Source organism: Bombina bombina, chromosome 4 (genome assembly GCF_027579735.1).
Source record: "Bombina bombina isolate aBomBom1 chromosome 4, aBomBom1.pri, whole genome shotgun sequence".
Classification (NCBI taxonomy): domain Eukaryota; kingdom Metazoa; phylum Chordata; class Amphibia; order Anura; family Bombinatoridae; genus Bombina; species Bombina bombina.
In genome coordinates this window covers 768,739,399-768,758,891 of record NC_069502.1, presented here as the reverse complement: position 1 = coordinate 768,758,891, position 19,493 = coordinate 768,739,399, and the positions used below count along the sequence as shown (strand labels likewise).

Genomic DNA, 19,493 nt, shown 5'->3' with positions numbered 1-19,493 from the left:
GGTAAAATTGTTCGTATGGTCTCCATCTTGAACGATGGGACTCTGAGAAATTTGTTTAGACTTTTGAGATCTAAAATCGGTCTGAAGGTTCCCTCATTTTTGAGAAACATGAACAGATTGGAGTAAAACCCCTGCCCTTGTTCTAATTTTGGAACTGGACAGATTACACCCATGGTATGTAGGTCTTCTACACAGCGTAAGAACGCCTCTCTCTTTGTCTGGTTTACAGACAAACGTGAAAGATGAAATCTCCCTCTTGGGAGAGAATCCTTGAATTCTAACCGATATCCCTGGGTGACAATTTATAATGCCCAGGAGTCCTGAATGCTCTTGCCCAGGCCTGAGCGAAGAGAGAAAGTCTGCCCCCTACTAGATCCGGTCCCTGATCGGGGGCTACCCCTTCATGCTGTCTTGGCAGCAGCAGCGGGCTTCTTGGCCTGTTTACCTTTATTCCAGGTCTGGTTAGGTCTCCAGACTGACTTGGATTGTGCAAAGTTACCCTCCTGCTTGGAGGCGGATGAGGAAGTAGAGGGACCGCCTTTAAAATTTCGAAAGGAACGAAAATTATTCTGTTTGGTCCTCATTTTAACCGTCTTGTCCTGAGGAAGGGCATGACCTTTACCTCCAGTAATGTCAGAAATGATCTCCTTTAGTTCAGGCCCGAATAGGGAATAGCTAAAAGCTTGGATTTAGATAATCAGACCAAGACTTAAGCCATAACGCTCTACGCGCTAAAATGGCAAAGCCTGCATTCTTTGCTGCTAATTTAGCCATTTGGAAAGCGGCATCTGTAATAAAATAATTAGCTAGCTTGAGAGCCTTAATTCTATCCAAAATATCATCTAATGGGGTCTCAACCTTAAGAGACTCCTCTAGAGCCTCAAACCAAAAAGCTGCTGCAGTAGTTACTGGTACAATGCACGCTATAGGTTGTAGAAGAAAACCCTGATGAATAAACAATTTCTTTAGAAGCCCCTCTATTTTTTTTATCCATAGGATCTTTGAAAGCACAACTGTCCTCAATAGGTATAGTTGTACGCTTAGCCAAGGTAGAAATAGCTCCCCCCACCTTAGGGACCGTCTGCCACGAATCCCGAATGGTGTCAGATATGGGAAACATTTTCTTAAAAGTAGGAGGGGGAGAGAAAGGAATGCCTGGTCTATCCCATTCCTTAGTAACAATGTCTGAAATTCTTCTAGGGACTGGAAAAACATTAGTGTAATTAGACCTCTAAATATTTATCCATTTTGCACAGTTTCTCTGGTGGAATGACAACAGGGTCACAATCATCCAGAGTCGCTAAGACCTCCCTGAGTAACAAACAGAGGTGTTCAAGCTTAAACTTAAAGGCCGTCACATCTGAGTCTGTTTGAGGGAACATCTTTCCTGAATCAGAAAGCTCTCCCTCAGACAGCAAGTCCCCCACCCCCAAATCAGAACACTGTGAGGTACATCGGAGATGGCCAATAAAGCATCAGAGGGCTCAGTATTTACACTAATACCAGACCTGCTGCGCTTACCCTGTAAACCTGGCCGTTTAGATAATACCTCTGTAAGGGTAGTAGACATAACTGCAGCCATATCTTGCAGGGTGAAAGAATTAGACGCACTAGAAGTACTTGGCGTCGCTTGGGCGGACGTTAAAGGTTGTGACACTTGGGGAGAAACAGATGGCATAACCTGATTCTCTTCTGACTGAGAATCATTCTGAGACATACTTTTACCAGCTAAGATATGTTCTTTGCAATGTAGGGCCCTTTCAGTACATGAGGGACACATTTGAAGTGGGGGTTCCATAATGGCTTCTAAACACATGGAACATTGGCTTTCCTCAATGTCAGACATGTTAAAACAGGCTAGTAATGACCACAAACAGGCTTGAAAACACCTTATTTAGTGAAGAAAATAACAAACTGCTTTAAAGTGATAAAATTATCTCAATTTTATTATATATGTATCCTAACTTGCCAGCTAAGATTGCACCACAAGAAAAGGAATACTTAACCCTTATGTACAAAAACGTTATACAGAAAAACGTTATGATTAACCAAAAAAAAAACCTGCACCTCGCCACAGCCCTGCTGTGGCGCCTACCTGCCCTCAGGGGGTCTGCAAAATCAGTTTAACCCTTCAATCAGGCCCAAACTTTCCAGAAAGGCCCACCGGAGCAGGAGCTTACTGCTTGCATAGGGAATATAACCGTGCAACTAAGGTGCGAAAATAGGCCCCGCCCATCTACCTTGATGTCTCACAGCCTTGCAAAAGAACCGCTACAAAGCGGTCTAAAAACCTAGCCATGTGGGTTCATATACCCAGGTCTAACAGAAGTCATGTGCACCCTCCATTGCCATTATAAATAAAAACGTTTGCCACAAAAAACATTAATTTACCTCCAAACATAGAATCGTTTGCCCACAAACATTATGTCATCAGTGTCAACCATTTTTACAGCCCAACATACAGGTCCAGTAATACCCTTCTCTTTCACATTAGGATTATTGCTTACCCCTTCCCTCATGGGGATACTGTCAGCCAATTCTGAAATAACACAGTCTCTCCAGAAAAAAAATGACTGAACATACCTCAATGCTTGTAGCATGAAAAATGTTCCTCACACTGAAGTTTCTTAAGTACTCCTCATCCATTCTGTGGGAACTACTCTGGATCTTAGTAACAACTGCTAAGATCATCAGTCTCCAGGCAGAAATCTTCATCCATCTGCTGCCTGGGAAAAAATAGCACTCACCGGTACCATTTAAAATAAAAAAAAAAAGTCTTGCTTGAAGAAAATAAAAACTAACATTTTATCACCTCTTTCACTTTACCCTTCCTATTACTTAGTATAGGCAAAGAGAATGACTGGGGGGTGGAGTCAAGGGAGGAGCTATATAGACAGCTCTGCTGTGGTGCTCTTTGCCACTTCCTGTTAGCAGGAGGATAATATCCCACAAGTAAAGGATGAATCCGTGGACTCGTAGTATCTTGTAGAAGAAACATGAATTATGCTTACCAGATAATTTCCTTTCCTTCTGTATAAGGAGAGTCCACGGCACCATTCCTTACTATTGGGAAATACTGAACCTGGCCACCAGGAGGAAGAAAAGACACCCCAGCCAAAGGCTTAAACACCTCTCCCACTTTCCCCAGTCATTCTGCAGAGAGAACAAGGAACAGTAGGAGAAATATCAGGGTGCCAGAAGAAAAAAACATAATTTAAAGGGGCCACCCATTGGAGAATACGGGCGGGGGCCGTGGACTTTCCTTATACAGAAGGAAAAGAAATTATCTTGTAAGCATAATTTAGGTTTTCCTTCTTAATATAAGGAGAGTCCACGGCATCATTCCTTACTTTTGGGAAACCCAAGCTCTAGACGACACTGAATGATAATGGGAGGGACAAAAAGATAGGCGGACCCTAATCTGAGGGCACCACAGCCTGCAAAACCTCTCCCCCGAAACCTGCTTCAGCCGAAGCAAAATCATCAAACTTGTAAAATTTAGAAAAAGTATGTAAGGAATACCAAGTACCCGCCTTACAAATATGATCCATAGAGGCCTCGTTCTTAAAGGCCCAAGAGGAAGCCACTGCTCTAGTAGAATGATCCGTAATCCTCTGAGGAGGTTTATGTCCCGCTGTCTCATAAGCTAAGCGGATAACACTCCTTAACCAAAAAGATAAGGAAGTCGAAGAGACCTTCTGACCCTTATGCTTCCCAAAATAGACAACAAACAAGGACAACATTTGTCTAAAATCCTTAGTGGCTTGAAGATAGAACTTCAAGGCGCGAACCACGTCCAAATTATGAAGCAAAAGTTCTTTCGAAGGAGGAGGATTGGGAAACAAGGAAGGAACCACACTCTTGATTGATGTTGCGGTCTGATACGACCTTAGGAAGAAAACCAACTTAGTACGTAGGACAGCCTTATCAGAATGGAACACCAGATAAGGAGGCTCACATTGCAAGGCAGCAATCTCAGATACTCTGTGCGTAGAAGCAATAGCAATTAGAAAAAGAACCTTCCAGGACAATAATTTAATATCAACTTCATGCATATGTTCAACGGAGCCTGTTGCAAAACCTTAAGAACAAGATTTAGACTCCAATGAGGAGCATTAGATCTAAACACAGGTCTGGTCCTAGTCAGAGCCTTAACAAAGGACTGTACATTAGGAAGCTCTGCGAGGCACTTGTGCAGTAAAATAGACAGGGCCGAAATCTGTCCCCTCAGGGAACTGGCAGAAAGGCCCTTCTCCAATCCATCCTGGAGAAATGAGAGGATCCTGGCAACCTTAACCTTATGCCAGGAAAGATAGCGCTCTTCACACCAGAATAAATAGGTTCTCCACACCTTACGATAGATACGCCGAGAGTAATCGGTTTACGAATTTAAATGAGAGTATCAATAATTCTCTCAGAAAACCCTCTCTTGGCTAGGACTAAGCGTTCAATCTCCACACAGTCAGCCTCAGAAAATCTAGATTTTGATGAACAAAAGGACCTTGTTCCAGCAGATCCATGCGACAAGGTAACTTCCACAGAAAAGATGATGACATCCCCACCACATCTGCGAACCACATCCTTCGCGGCCACGATGGAGCAATCAGTATTACTGACCCCTGCTCCTGCTTGATGCGGGCTACTACAAGAGGAAGGAGTGGTAACGGCGGGAAAAGGTAAATTAGACTGACCCTCCAAGGCACTGCTAATGCATCTATTACCTCCGCCTGAGGATCCCTAGACCTCGACCCATATCTGGGTAGCTTGGCATTGAGACGGGACGCCATGATATCCATCTCCGGCATCCCCCACCTGTTGCATATCTCCGCAAACACTTCGGGACGGAGAGACCATTCCCCCTGATGAAAGGATTGTCTGCTGAGAAAATGCGCTTCCCAGTTGTCCACACCCGGAATGTGGATCGCTGACAGCAAACAACTGTGGGCCTCCGCCCACTCCAGAATCAGAGAGACTTCCCTCATTGCTAGGGAGCTTCTCGTTCCCCCCTGATGGTTGATGTAAGCCACCGTGGTTATATTGTCCTATTGGAATCTGATAAACTGAGACGAACCTAGAAGAGGCCAAGCCTTCAGAGCATTGAAGATTGCTCTAAGTTCTAGAATGTTGATCGGGAGGGTCCTGTGCCTTCTTGGCACCCCAAACAGCTCCCCATCCTGATAGGCTTGCGTCTGTAGTCACAATCTCCCAGGATGGTCTTAAAAGGATGTCCCTCGGGACAGGTGATCTGGACAGAGCCACCAAGAGAGCGATTCTATCGATCGGTTGTCCAGAGAAATCTGTTGAGACAGACCTGAATGATTGCTGTTCCACTCTCTCGGCATGCACAGTTGTAACAGCCTGATACGGAACCTGGCAAAGGGAATGAAATCCATGCTGAACACCATGAGACCAATCACATCCATACACTGAGCCACAGATGGCCTTAAGGAAGTCTGAAGGGCAAGAAATGCCGAAACTAGCTTGCAACGTCTCTGGTCTGTTAGAAATATCATCATACCCATGGAGTCTATTATAGTACCCAGGAATTCCACCCTGGTGCTTGGTATAAGAGAACTCTTATCTTCCATCCATGAGATTGAAGAAGAGAGAGGAGAGATACCGAATGGTCTTCCGCCAGACAAAAAGATGGTGCTTGTACCAGAATATCGTCCAAGTATGGAGCCACTGCTATGCCCCGGGTTCTGGCAACTGCTGGCAGAGCCCCTAGAACCTTCGTAAAAATTATTGGAACAGTAGCTAGACCAAACGGAAGTGCAATGAACTGGAAGTGCTGGTCCAGGAACGCAAATCTTAGGAACCGGAAGTGGTCCTTGTGGATTGGCATGTGAAGGTAAGTATCCTTCAAATCTATAATGGTCATGAACTGTCCTTCCTGAACTAAGGGAAGGATGGACCTTATCGTCTCCATCTTGATCGAGGGGACACTTAGAAATTTGTTTAAGCACTTTAGGTCCATAATTGGGCGGAAAGTTCCCTCCTTCTTTGGGACCACGAAAAAGTTTGAATAGTATCCCAAACCTCTTTCTGCGATAGGTACCAGGACAATGACTCCTAAGGAGGACATATCCCGCACGCACCCCAGAAAGGCTTCCCTCTTTTCTAGTCTGGAAGACAGGGTTAAGAGGAGAAATCTGCCCTTGGGTGGATGAGACTTGAATCCTATCTTGTATCCCTGAGATATGACCTCCAGGACCCATGGATCCTGCACTTCCCCAAACCAAGCGTCTGAAAAGAACATCAGTCTGCCCCCTACACGATCCAGAGCCGGATTGGGGGCGGCCCCTTCATGCAGATTTAGTCTGCGGGCTTCTTGCTCTGCTTGGACTTATTCCAGGACTGAGCCGACTTCCAAGCACTCTTGGTTTGCTCGGGCTTAGCGGAGGACTGCTGACAAAAATTAGAACCTTGTCCCTTAGACTTGTTCCTTTTATCTTGCGATAGGAAGGCACCCATGCCCCCCTGTAATCGTGGAGATAATGTAGTCCAGACCTGGGCCAAATAAAATCTTTCAGTTAAAGGGGAGAGAAAGAAGTCTAGACTTAGTCATATCCGCAGACCAGGAGTTCAGCCAGAGCGCCCGACTGGCCTGAACCGAAAAGCCAGAAACCTTAGCGTTTAGGCGAATAATCTGCATGTTTGCATCACAGATAAAAGAATTGGCAATTCTCAAAGCCTTAATTCTTTCCTGGATAACATCGAGGGGACCCTCCACCTCGATTAAATCCGATAAGGAGTCGCACCAGTAGGTAGCTGCACCAGCAACCATGGCAACAGCCGTTGCCGGTTGAAACAAATATTCCGTATGTTGAAACATCTTTCTTAAAAAAGGATAAGTGCAACTCCTCCTCGGATAACTGAGACAAAGCAGTTAAATCCAATAAATTATATGATGACCCCAGGGCAGGAGAGCTATGTTAAACCTTTTGCTTGCGCTCAGCAGGGCAAGGTAGAACACTGAGGGCCGCAGACACCGCCGTTTGTAACTGTGTGGAAAAATCTGGCGGTAAAAGGCCCCCTCCAGATGGAGGATTAGACGTGCTACGGGAAGCTGCATGTGCAGATGGAGATGAATGTCGGGTATGTACCTCACAGGACGGCAAGTCCTCAGAGGTGGACAGCTCAGTGGTACTAAAAGGGATAACCTTCTTTTGACCTAATAACATTATCAAGGCACATGGAACATAACAGAGGGTGGGCATACAAAGGCCTCCTCATAATATAAACAGGTATTACTATTTGGGATCTCAGAATTCTCCATAGCTTAAGCTAATCAAAATAAACTATCTTTATTTCTCAAAACAAAACCAGCACCTTTATACACCCAATGGCTGGGGCACTCACCACCTCCTATGACCCAGACAATGCAGAGAAATAGTGTCTTCTCCGACAGTCAGCTTGGTCAGGAAAGCGGAAATGAAAGAGAGACCGCTCCCGGTCACATCGTGCGTAAGGCAGGACCGCCCCTGCTATGAGAAAAAGCGTGCCAAGCTACATGCTGCGCAGCACTCAAAGTGAAAGTAAAAACCTGTACGTTCCAGCTACTAACAACAGTCTATGAGCCCAATAAATATCTCACACATAAAGCAACATAAAATCAAAGCATCACATTTGATAAATCCCCACTGTTCAATAATGCCCCTCAGGAGATATTAACCTATGATTCTATTAAGATAAAAGGAGCCACACTGTGACCCTGTCTTCTAGCGTTTTCAACATCTGTAAAAATTTAAACAATCTTACCAGAATCCATGCTGTGGAATAGAAACACAGCCTCTAAAGTGCGACAGTCTTGTAGCATCACTCCTGAAATGGACTTGAGTGAGAAATAAGTAGGCAGTGAAACTTGTCAACACTGATTGCTTAGGAGCTGTTAGCAGGCAGTCTGGATGGGTTCACAAAAAGACTTTCCCTGCATCTCTAGACTTTAACTTTCGTCAATGCTCTCACTGAGAGGCTGACAAGACTACTTAAAACCCCAGTCCCATATCAAAGGACTGATACCCTTCCTAAGGAACTATACTCCAAAATCTTCTGACACTTTTCTGCCCTCCTCCTGTGACCAAAGGCAAAGAATGACTGGGGGATGGGGGAAGTGGAAGAAGTATTTAAGCCTTTGGCTGGGGTGTCTTTGCCTCCTCCTGGTGGCCAGGTTCAGGATTTCCCAAAAGTAAGGAATGATGCTGTGGACTCTCCTTATATTAAGAAGGAAAAAAAATATCTACAAGAGAACTCAAATTTGTGTGAGCAGCACTGAAGAAAGGGATTTACCGACACTATATCTCTTTTTCTTTCTTTGAGGCTTTCAGACAGAAGAGGGATTAGAGAATCCTACTTTTTTGTGACTTATACCAAGTTGCATTTATTGTTTATTTTATTTTGCAATTGTGGGCATGTGCATTATATATCTATATTATATACCCATTAAAGGAATTGAATAACACCACATTATTTTCTTGTAGGAGATGCCACTCAAAACACTTTGAATAAAAATGAATTTAGTTCTGCACATCCTTAAAGGGATAGTCTAGTCAAAATTAAACTTTCATGATTCAGATAGAGCATGCAATTTTAAGCAACTTTCTAATATACTCCTATTATCAAAATGTATTTGTTCTCTTGATATCTTTATTTGAAAAGCAAAAATGTAAGCTTAGGAGCAGGCCCATTTTTGGTTCCGCACCTGGGTAGTGCTTGCTGAATGGTGGCTACATTTAGACTGAACCAAAAATGGGCTTGCTCTTAAGTTTACCTTCAAATAAAGATACCAAGAGAACAAAGACAAAAACAAACTTTATGCTTACCTGATAAATTTATTTCTCGTGTGGTGTATCCAGTCCACGGATTCATCCATTACTTGTGGGATATTCTCCTTCCCAACAGGAAGCTGCAAGAGGATCACCCACAGCTGAGCTGTCTATATAGCTCCTCCCCTAACTGCCACCTCCCAGTCATTCGACCGAAGACAAGCAAGAGAAAGGAGAAACTATAAGGTGCAGTGGTGACTGTAGTTTAAAAATAAAAAACACCTGCCTTAAAATGACAGGGCGGGCCGTGGACTGGATACACCACAAGAGAAATAAATTTATCAGGTAAGCATAAATTTTGTTTTCTCTTGTAAGGTGTATCCAGTCCACGGATTCATCCATTACTTGTGGGATACCAATACCAAAGCTATAGGACACGGATGAAGGGAGGGACAAGGCAGGCGCTTAAACGGAAGGCACCACTGCCTGTAAGACCTTTCTCCCAAAAATAGCCTCCGAAGAAGCAAAAGTATCAAATTTGTAGAATTTAGAAAAAGTATGAAGCGAAGACCAAGTCGCCGCCTTACAAATCTGTTCAACAGAAGCCTCATTTTTAAAAGCCCATGTGGAAGCCACCGCTCTAGTGGAATGAGCTGTAATTCTTTCAGGAGGCTGCTGGCCAGCAATCTCATAAACTAAGCGGATTATACTTCTTAACCAAAAAGAAAGAAGTTGCTGAAGCCTTTTGGCCTTTCCTCTGTCCAGAGTAGACAACAAACAATGCAGATGTTTAGTAGCTTGTAAATAAAACTTTAAAGCACGAACCATGTCAAGATTGTGTAATAGACGTTCCTTCTTTGAAGAAGGATTAGGACACAGTGACGGAACAACAATCTCCTGATTGATATTCTTATTAGATACCACCTTAGGAAGAAACCCAGGTTTGGTACGCAAAACTACCTTATCTGCATGGAAGATCAGATAAGGGGAATCACACTGCAAGGCAGATAACTCTGAAACTCTTCGAGCCGAAGAGATAGCTACCAAAAACAGAACTTTCCAAGATAAAAGCTTGATATCTATGGAATGCAGAGGTTCAAACGGAACCCCTTGAAGAACTTTAAGAACTAAATTTAAACTCCATGGCGGAGCAACAGGTTTAAACACAGGCTTGATTCTAACTAAAGCCTGACAAAACGCCTGAACGTCTGGAACATCCGCCAGACGCTTGTGCAAAAGAATAGACAGAGCAGAAATCTGTCCCTTTAAGGAACTAGCTGACAATCCCTTCTCCAATCCTTCTTGGAGAAAAGATAATATCCTGGGAATCCTGACTTTACTCCATGAGTAACCCTTGGATTCACACCAATGAAGATATTTACACCATATCTTATGATAGATTTTCCTGGTGACAGGCTTTCGAGCCTGAATTAAGGTATCAATGACCGACTCGGAAAAACCACGCTTTGATAAAATCAAGCGTTCAATCTCCAAGCAGTCAGACGCAGAGAAATTAGATTTGGATGTTTGAAGGGACCTTGAAGTAGAAGGTCCTGCCTCAGCGGCAGAGTCCATGGTGGAAAGGATGACATGTCCACCATATCTGCATACCAAGTCCTGCGTGGCCACGCAGGAGCTATCAAAATCACTGAAGCTCTTTCCTGCTTGATCTTGGCAATCAGACGAGGGAGCAGAGGAAATGGTGGAAACACATAAGCCAGGCTGAAGGACCAGGGCGCTGCTAGAGCATCTATCAGCGTTGCCTGGGGATCCCTTGACCTGGACCTGTAACAAGGAAGCTTGGCGTTCTGACGAGACGCCATCAGATCCAGTTCTGATTTGCCCCATAGTTGAATCAGCTGGGCAAATACCTCCGGATGGAGCTCCCACTCCCCCGGATGAAAAGTCTGCCGACTTAGAAAATCCGCCTCCCAGTTCTCTACTCCTGGGTTATCTTTGAAACCTCCAACATTGCCAGGGGGCTCCTTGTTCCCCCCTGATGGTTGATATAGGCTACAGTCGTGATGTTGTCCGACTGAAATCTGATTAACCTGACCGCAGCTAGCTGAGGCCAAGCCTGAAGAGCATTGAATATCGCCCTTAGTTCCAGAATGTTTATCGGAAGGAGTGCCTCCTCCTGAGTCCACGAGCCCTGAGCCTTCAGGGAGTTCCAGACTGCACCCCAGCCCAGAAGGCTGGCATCTGTCGTTACTATAGTCCAATCTGGCCTGCGGAAGCTCATCCCCTTGGACAGATGGACCTGACATAGCCACCAGAGAAGAGAATCCCTGGTTTCTTGATCCAGATTTAGTAGAGGGGACAAATCTGTGTAATCCCCATTCCACTGACTGAGCATGCAAAGTTGCAGCGGTCTGAGATGTAGGCGGGCAAACGGTACTATGTCCATTACCGCTACCATTAAACCGATTACTTCCATCCACTGAAGGACGAGAAGTGGAATAAAGAACACGGCAAGAGTCTAGAAGTTTTGAAAATCTGGCCTTCGTTAGGTAAATCTTCATTTCTACCGAATCTATCAGAGTCCCTAGGAATGAAACTTTTGTTAGAGGTGATAGAGAACTCTTTTCTTCGTTCACCTTCCACCCATGGGACCTCAGAAATGCCAGAACAATGTCCGTATGGGACCTGGCGATTTGAAAAGTCGACGCCTGTATCAGAATGTCGTCTAAGTAAGGGGCTACTGCTATACCCCACGGCCTTAGGACCGCTAGGAGGGACCCTAGAACCTTTGTAAAGATTCTTGGTGCCGTGGCCAACCCGAAGGGAAGTGCCACAAACTGGTAGTGCCTGTCTAGAAAGGCAAACCTGAGAAAACGATGATGATCTTTGTGTATCGGGATAAGAAGATAAGCATCCTTTAAGTCTACTGTAGTCATATATTGACCCTCCTGGATCATAGGAAGGATGGTTCGAATAGTCTCCATCTTGAAGGATGGGACTCTGAGAAATTTGTTTAAGATCTTGAGATCTAAGATTGGTCTGAATGTTCCCTCTTTCTTGGGAACTACAAACAGATTTAAATAGAAGCCCTGCCCCTGTTCCTCCTGCGGAACTGGGTGGATCACTCCCATAACTAGGAGGTCTTGAACACAATGTAAGAATGCCTCTCTCTTTATCTGGTTTGCATATAAATGTGAGAGATGAAATCTCCCTTTTGGGGGAGAGGTTTTGAATTCCAGAAGATAACCCTTGGACACAATTTCCAATGCCCAGGGATCCTGGACATCTCTTGCCCAAGCCTGGGCGAAGAGAGAGAGTCTGTCCCCTACTAGATCCGTTTCCGGATCGGGGGCTGCTCCTTCATGCTGTCTTAGAGGCAGCAGCAGGCTTTTTGGCCTGTTTCCCCTTGTTCCAAGCCTGGTTAGGTCTCCAGACCGGCTTAGACTGGGCAAAAGTTCCCTCTTGTTTTGTGTTAGAGGAAGTTGAAGCTGCGCCACTCTTGAAGTTTCGAAAGGGCCGAAAACTAGACTGTTTGGTCCTTAATTTGTTGGACCTGTCTTGAGGAAGGGCGTGACCTTTTCCTCCAGTGATATCAGAAATGATCTCCTTCAGTCCAGGCCCGAATAGGGTCTGTGCTTTGAAGGGAACGTTGAGAAGTTTAGACTTTGAAGTCACGTCAGCTGACCAGGATTTAAGCCATAGCGCCCTACGCGCCTGAATAGCAAAACCTGAATTTTTAGCCGTTAGCTTGGTTAAATGAACAACGGTGTCAGAAACAAATGAATTGGCTAGCTTAAGGGCCTTAAGCTTGTCAATAATATCTTCCAACGGGGTTTCGACCTGTAGAGCCTCCTCTAGAGACTCAAACCAGAAAGCTGCAGCAGCAGTGACTGGGGCAATGCATGCAAGAGGCTGGAGAATAAAACCTTGTTGAATAAAAATTTTCTTAAGGTAACCCTCTAATTTTTTATCCATTGGATCTAGAAAAGCACAACTGTCCTCGACAGGGATAGTGGTACGCTTAGCTAGAGTAGAAACTGCTCCCTCCACCTTAGGGACCGTCTGCCACAAGTCCCGTGTAGCGGCGTCTATAGGAAACATCTTTTTAAAAACAGGAGGGGGAGAGAATGGTACACCTGGTCTATCCCATTCCGTAGTAATAATTTCAGAAAACCTCTTAGGGATTGGAAAAACATCAGTGTAAGTAGGTACTGCATAGTATTTATCCAATCTACATAATTTCTCTGAGACTACAATAGCGTCACAGTCGTCCAGAGTTGCTAAGACCTCCCTGAGCAATATGCGGAGGTGTTCAAGCTTACATTTAAATGTAGACATATCAGAATCAGGTTGAAGTATCTTCCCTGAATCAGAAAAATCACCCACAGATTGAAGCTCCCCTGCTTCAGCTTCAGTACATTGTGAGGGTGTATCAGACATAGCCACTAAAGCGTCAGAGAGCTCTGTATTTATTCTAGTCCCAGAGCTGTCTCGCTTTCTTTGCAATCCTGGCAGTTTAGATAATACCTCTGTAAGGGTATGATTCATAACTGACGCCATATCATGTAAGGTATATGCAATGGGCGCGCTAGATGTACTTGGCGTCCCCTGAGCGGGAGTTATAGGTTCTGACACGTGGGGAGAGTTAGACGGCATAACTTCCTCCTTGTCAATTTCTTCTGGTGATAAATTTTTTAAAGCCAGAATATGGTCTTTGTAATCTATAGATAGTAAAATCAGTGCACTTGGTACACATTCTAAGAGGGGGTTCCACAATGGCTTCTAAACATAATGAACAATGAGTTTCCTCTATGTCAGACATGTTTAACAGACTAGTAATGAGACCAGCAAGCTTGGAAAACACTTTAATAACTGTGAACAAGCAAAAAATAAAAACAGTACTGTGCCTTTAAGAGAAAAAAAACAATCACATAAACTGCAAAACAGTAAAAAAGCAGTAAATTCTACGAAATTTTTACAGTGTGTATAATAGACTGAAATAGCATTGCACCCACTTGCAAATGGATGATTAACCCCTTAGTTTCAAAACCGGATCAAAAAAACGATATAGCCGTTTTTTAAACAGTCACAACCAACTGCCACAGCTCTACTGTGGCTCCTACCTGCCCATACAACGACTTTGGAAGGCACAAAAACCCTGTAGAGGGGTCCTATATGTCAGGGGACTCCTTCAGGGAAGCTGGATGTCTCAAGCTGCAAAAACTACTGCGCAATTAAGGCGCGAAAATAGGCCCCTCCCAACATGTACTCACAGTGAGAGGGCCTTAAAAAACTATCCCTAGGCAAAATCTAGTCAGCCATGTGGAAAAACTGGGCCCCAGAATAAAGTTTTATCACCATTTGTAGTAAACGTTTATATACATCAAGCAAACGTTATATCTATTAAGTAATGAGAGTAAATAACAAAAATATTACCCCTTACAGCAAGCGTGATACCAGTCGTTATTAAATCACTGTAATCAGGCTTACCTTAAATAAATCAGGTACTGTCAGCATTTTCTAGCTTATCATCTCTCTAGAAAAATTTAAAACTACACATACCTCAGAGCAGGAAAACCTGCACGCTATTCCCCCAGCTGAAGTTACCCATCTCTTCAGTTATGTGTGAGAACAGCAGTGGACCTTAGTTACAAACTGCTAAGATCATCAAAAAACTTCAGGCAGACTCTTCTTCCCCTTTCTGCCTGAAGCCAAAATAGTACAACTCCGGTACCATTTGAAAATAATAAACTTTTGATTGAAGATAAACTACATTAATTTACCACATCTCTCTAGCTACTTCCCTTGTCGAGAGCTGCAAGAGAATGACTGGGAGGTGGCAGTTAGGGGAGGAGCTATATAGACAGCTCTGCTGTGGGTGATCCTCTTGCAGCTTCCTGTTGGGAAGGAGAATATCCCACAAGTAATGGATGAAATCGTGGACTGGATACACCTTACAAGAGAAATTGATTATAGGAGTCTGAATCATGAAAGTTTAATTTTGTCTAGACTATCCCTTTAATCATATTACAGTTACATTTAACATTTAAATGTAAATAAATTGCTTACTGCATATCTTTGAAGATATCCAGAAGAAGATTTTTCGTTTCCAAGTCCCCTTCTGAGTTTCCTGTATATAGATCAACAATAGTGCGATCGAAATAGGACGCAACTTTTGATAATGCACGGAGTTCAATCAAATACAAAAAATACAAATTCTTCAATCTCCTTGGGCCTTCTCCTTGTGTTTCAGAAGGGTCAAATCGTTTTGTAAACTCTTTAGGATTAGGTCCCCATCGTGCTCTTCCCCATGTATCTGAAATACAGTTAAATAATACTAGTTATATGTCCAAGTAGAGAAAGAGGGAATTTAAATTTACTAAAGTTACTGAAAACACTAAGCAAAACTGTTTTTCAGTGCGATGTGAATAAAAAAAATACATAATTCACAATATTATGGTGGGGTTGAATTCAAATTCTACAATGAATATAATCATAAAAAAATATGATTCAATATAATACTTTGACACATCATGGAAGTTTCCATCACACAAACTCCCAAAGCAGGCCCAACAGTAATAATGGAAATCAATAATAAAACAGAGGGGTTTTATTAGGCTTATAACATTTTCACACTTAAAGGAACAGTCTAATCCAAAACAAACTCATTATTCAGATAGCGCATGTAATTGTAAACAATTTTCCAATTTACTTCTATCACCAATTTTGCTTTGTTCTCTTGGTATTCTTAGTTGAAAGCTAAATCTAGGAGGTTCATATATTTCTAAGCCCTTGAAGGCCGCCTCTTAGCTCAGGTTATTTTGTCAGTTTTTCACCACTAGAGGGTGTTAGTTCATGTGTTTCATATAGATAACACTGTGCTCACGCACGTGGAGTTCCTAGGAGCCAGCACTGATTGACTAAAATGCAAGTCTGTCAAAAGAACTGAAATAAGGGGCAGTTTGTAGAGGCTTAGATTGATTATCTATATTTAAAACAATAAATATACTGGTGTAGACTGTCCCCTTTAATTTAGAACTTCCTTTAAAATGGATGATGTGGCTGATGTAGAAAGAACCTTCAGCCCCAGAAGTTCATGAACCTTATTTAAAGGGATATGAAACCCTATTTTTTTTTTAATTACTTTCATGACTCAGATAGACCATGCAATTTTAAAAAACCTAATTTACCATTTTCAATTTTCTTCATTCTCTTGCTGTCTTTTGTTAAAAACCAGGGATGTATGCTTAAAAGCAGTCCATTTCTGGAGTATTAGATGGCAGCAGTTTTGCAAGAATGCTATCCATTTGCAAGAGTACCATTTCCTGTAATGTACTGCTCCCGTCACCTACGTAGGGTATCTCATCAAAAAAGAATACCATGGGAACTAAGCGCATTTGATCATAGAAGTAAATTGGAAACTTTTTAAAAATGGTATCCTCTGTCTGAATAACTTAAGAAAATATTTGGGTTTCATATCCCTTTAACTCACAAAATAGAGATTATTTAAATGTGCAATTAAAGGGACACTGAACCCAAATTTTTTTCTTTCGTGATTCAGACAGAGCATGCAATTTTAAGCAACTTTCTAATTTACACCTATTATACATTTTTCTTCGTTCTCTTGCTTTCTTTATTTGAAAAAGAAGGCATCTAAGCTATTTTTTTTGGTTCAGAACCATGGAAAGCACTTGTTTATCCACCAATCAGCAAGAACAACCCAGTTTGTTCACCAAAAATGGGCCGACATCTAAACTTACATTCTTGCATTTCAAATAAAGATGCCAAGAGAATGAAGACAATTTACAGTTTACATTAGACAGAATGTTCTATAAATAATAATAATGTACACAACATGGAACTTACCCTCAAGAAGATATTTTACTGAGAGATGCAAGTTGATGCTGGCATGAAGTCCTGATATGAGACGGTAAAACACTCTTTTCTCTAAGCATAGGCCTGTCAAAATAATTCCAAATTGTTATATAATTTAACTCATAAAATAGGTGTGTTTTATAAAATTCTACTGAGTTTCTTCAAAGTAATGGATGCAGCCATATCTAAACTTAAGTTTTAACCTCATCTCACAATCTTGCTGCATACAATTTGGAACAGATATAAAATAGACTACCCAAAAACCTGGTTTACACAAACTACTTTATTTTCTGGTTTATATATCTTTCCCTTATTGTTGGCAGCAAAAGATACAGATAAATAGAAAACTAGTTCAAACATGGCGGCACCCATTACTTTATAAAATCTAAACCTTTACACTTATATTGTCAATATGTAAACTAATATAAAAAATACATCAATATATTATTCTGTCTAATCTATTGCTTTCAAAACATCATTATGTCTACCATGTATTTACTGTTTAAAGGGATATTCCAGCCAAAATTGGAAACCCCATGGCAGTATTATGGTATTAACAAGAAGCAATTTTGTAATATACATGCATTAGCAAAAATGCTTCTAATTAAAACTATAGCTGTTTCAAATGTGTATTTAAGTATGTACTGTGCACCCGAATTTTAAACACAGCACTTGCTCAGATTGCCTAAGGTGCTTGTTCCATCTGATAATGACTCAATTTGTTAAATGCTGAGATGATACAAGCCCCACTGATGATCTACACAGCTGCATTGTTTAAAATATGGGTGCAGTAACAATATATAGCTATGCTTCAGATGAACATGCAGAGAAAAATGTTAACACTAAAACAGTGATAACTTTTACTAGAAGCATTTTTGCCAATCCATTTATATTGCAAATATGTTTCTATTCAAAGATGTAATAAATCTATGTACATTAAAAGTTTGACTGGAATGTCCCTTTAAATGCCGTTATCCAATCACCATGCACCACACAGCACATCATAACTTCGAAAATATTTAATAGTACATTTTAAAGACAACAAGTGGTTGGTTTGTTACCTTCAAGCCATGTGTAGAATGATTCTCCTGCAACAAAGACAATAGAAAAATGATTACATATCCACTACTTTTGAATAGTATAAACCAATCTTTATCTGGGTGTATTTTTTTAATCAAATACTGATTGTATCATTTTTAAATAGGACATACTTAGGACAAATATTTTTTTATTGCAGTCAAAATGTAAATAATTAATACATGTGCTTTGTTCTCTTAGGATCCTTTGTTGAAGTGTAAGCCTAGGTAGGTTCAGGAACAGAAATACACTGAACACATCTGTGCGTAGTCATGAATCAGAATCTAGCTCCCAGTAGGGCATTACTGCTCCTAAGCATACCTAGGTATGCTTTCCAACACATGTTTTTCCCAGAGAATAAAGCAAATTTGATAAAAATTAGTAAATCAGAAAGTTGTTTAAAATACCATGCTCTGTCTAAATCATAAATGTTTAATTATGACTTTACCTTAAAAGAGTGTATAAACTAGAATTTTTACAATTTAGAGTGACAGCACATGATCCAATTAATTAATAAAAGAATCCAAAAACGCTAAGGTTGACTTTCACTTTAATACATAAAAAGCAGCCACACCATATGTTAAATTGATAGCAAAATCTTCCTTACAAATGATTTGATTATGTAAAAAAAAAAAAAGAAGGTAAATCTAGAAAAGGTCTAAAGGTTAGCTAAAAGACAATGGTTAAAAAAAATAAAATATTTAAATTACAGTGGCTTTTTTTTTTGGTCCCTAATGGCCAATAATAATTAGAGCCTTGGGGCCAGATTTAAACAGTCATGTACTTCGTGTCAGTTTTTCATTCAATTTAAGCAGGTTTTCTTTCTTTTCACGCAAAACCATGTTTTTAACGTGTTTAACAGCTGCTCTTTAGTATACAAGATATAAATGTAACTATGTCCATTTAACACTTTACTACGATGTTGCCACTGATTTGAAAAATAGGCAGACATTTTTAACGATGCAGTTCTGTACCAATAAATATAACACTTTTTTTTTTTAATTCTCATTGTCTTTCTAGTATTTTCTTTTCCTTTTTCTAAACTTTATTGGAAGTAAAATGTTTTTACAAAATATTTCAGGTTCAGTGGATTTTAATACTTTAATAATTAGAACTTGCTAGTTTCAAAACGTAGGTAAAAGAAGGGAAATTATTAGATTTATCCATAGAGGATTCAACTGTAAACATTATGTCTGTGCAGTCACCAATCACCAGCTAGCTGCCAGTAGTGCTATGCTGCTCCTATGTCTATCTAGATATGCTGTATAACAAAGGATACTAAAACAACAAAGTAAATTTGATTACAGAAGCTATTTGAAGTCTCTTGAATATTCCATGAAAGTTAAAGTTTGACTTTTTTGTCCATTTAAGTTGGTAAGAAAAACTCTCAAAAGTATCTGAAGCTGAATGATCAGGAGAGTAAGCTATGCCAGGTTCAATTGCTCATTTTATAAATATTTAACTAATGAGCAAAGTGACACGAAGCAGATGCTCCAAAAATATAAAACATTTGGAAAATAAGGCCGAACTTGAAAGGGGTAAATTATATCAAATATGAACAACAGAGAGGAGGTACCAAGACCAACTTCCATGTTACCAAGAAGGAATAAGCCAGTGTCTTATTAATAATGATTCTCCCTATGTGAAACAAAACATAGGGTCAGAAGCACAAACCATTCTAAGTGAATACCACACTGACCGTGACCAGACATAACACGTTGAGGACTTTTGTCCTCCCTGGTAGCCATAGAGACAACGCTAAAACCGGGAATTGGATTCACTTTGTCCACTAAACTAAACGACTTATAGGAGGAT

General features: G+C 41.3%; 1 protein-coding gene across 1 annotated transcript in view; it reads right to left on the bottom strand.

The window, feature by feature from the left end:
• ERO1B (endoplasmic reticulum oxidoreductase 1 beta) overlaps positions 1–19,493 on the bottom strand; it is a 168,209-nt gene that overhangs the window by 27,128 nt on the left and 121,588 nt on the right. The window contains 3 exon segments of the mRNA XM_053711099.1: positions 14,796–15,042; positions 16,593–16,685; positions 17,663–17,689. Of these exon segments, the coding sequence (XP_053567074.1) occupies positions 14,796–15,042; positions 16,593–16,685; positions 17,663–17,689 (367 nt within the window).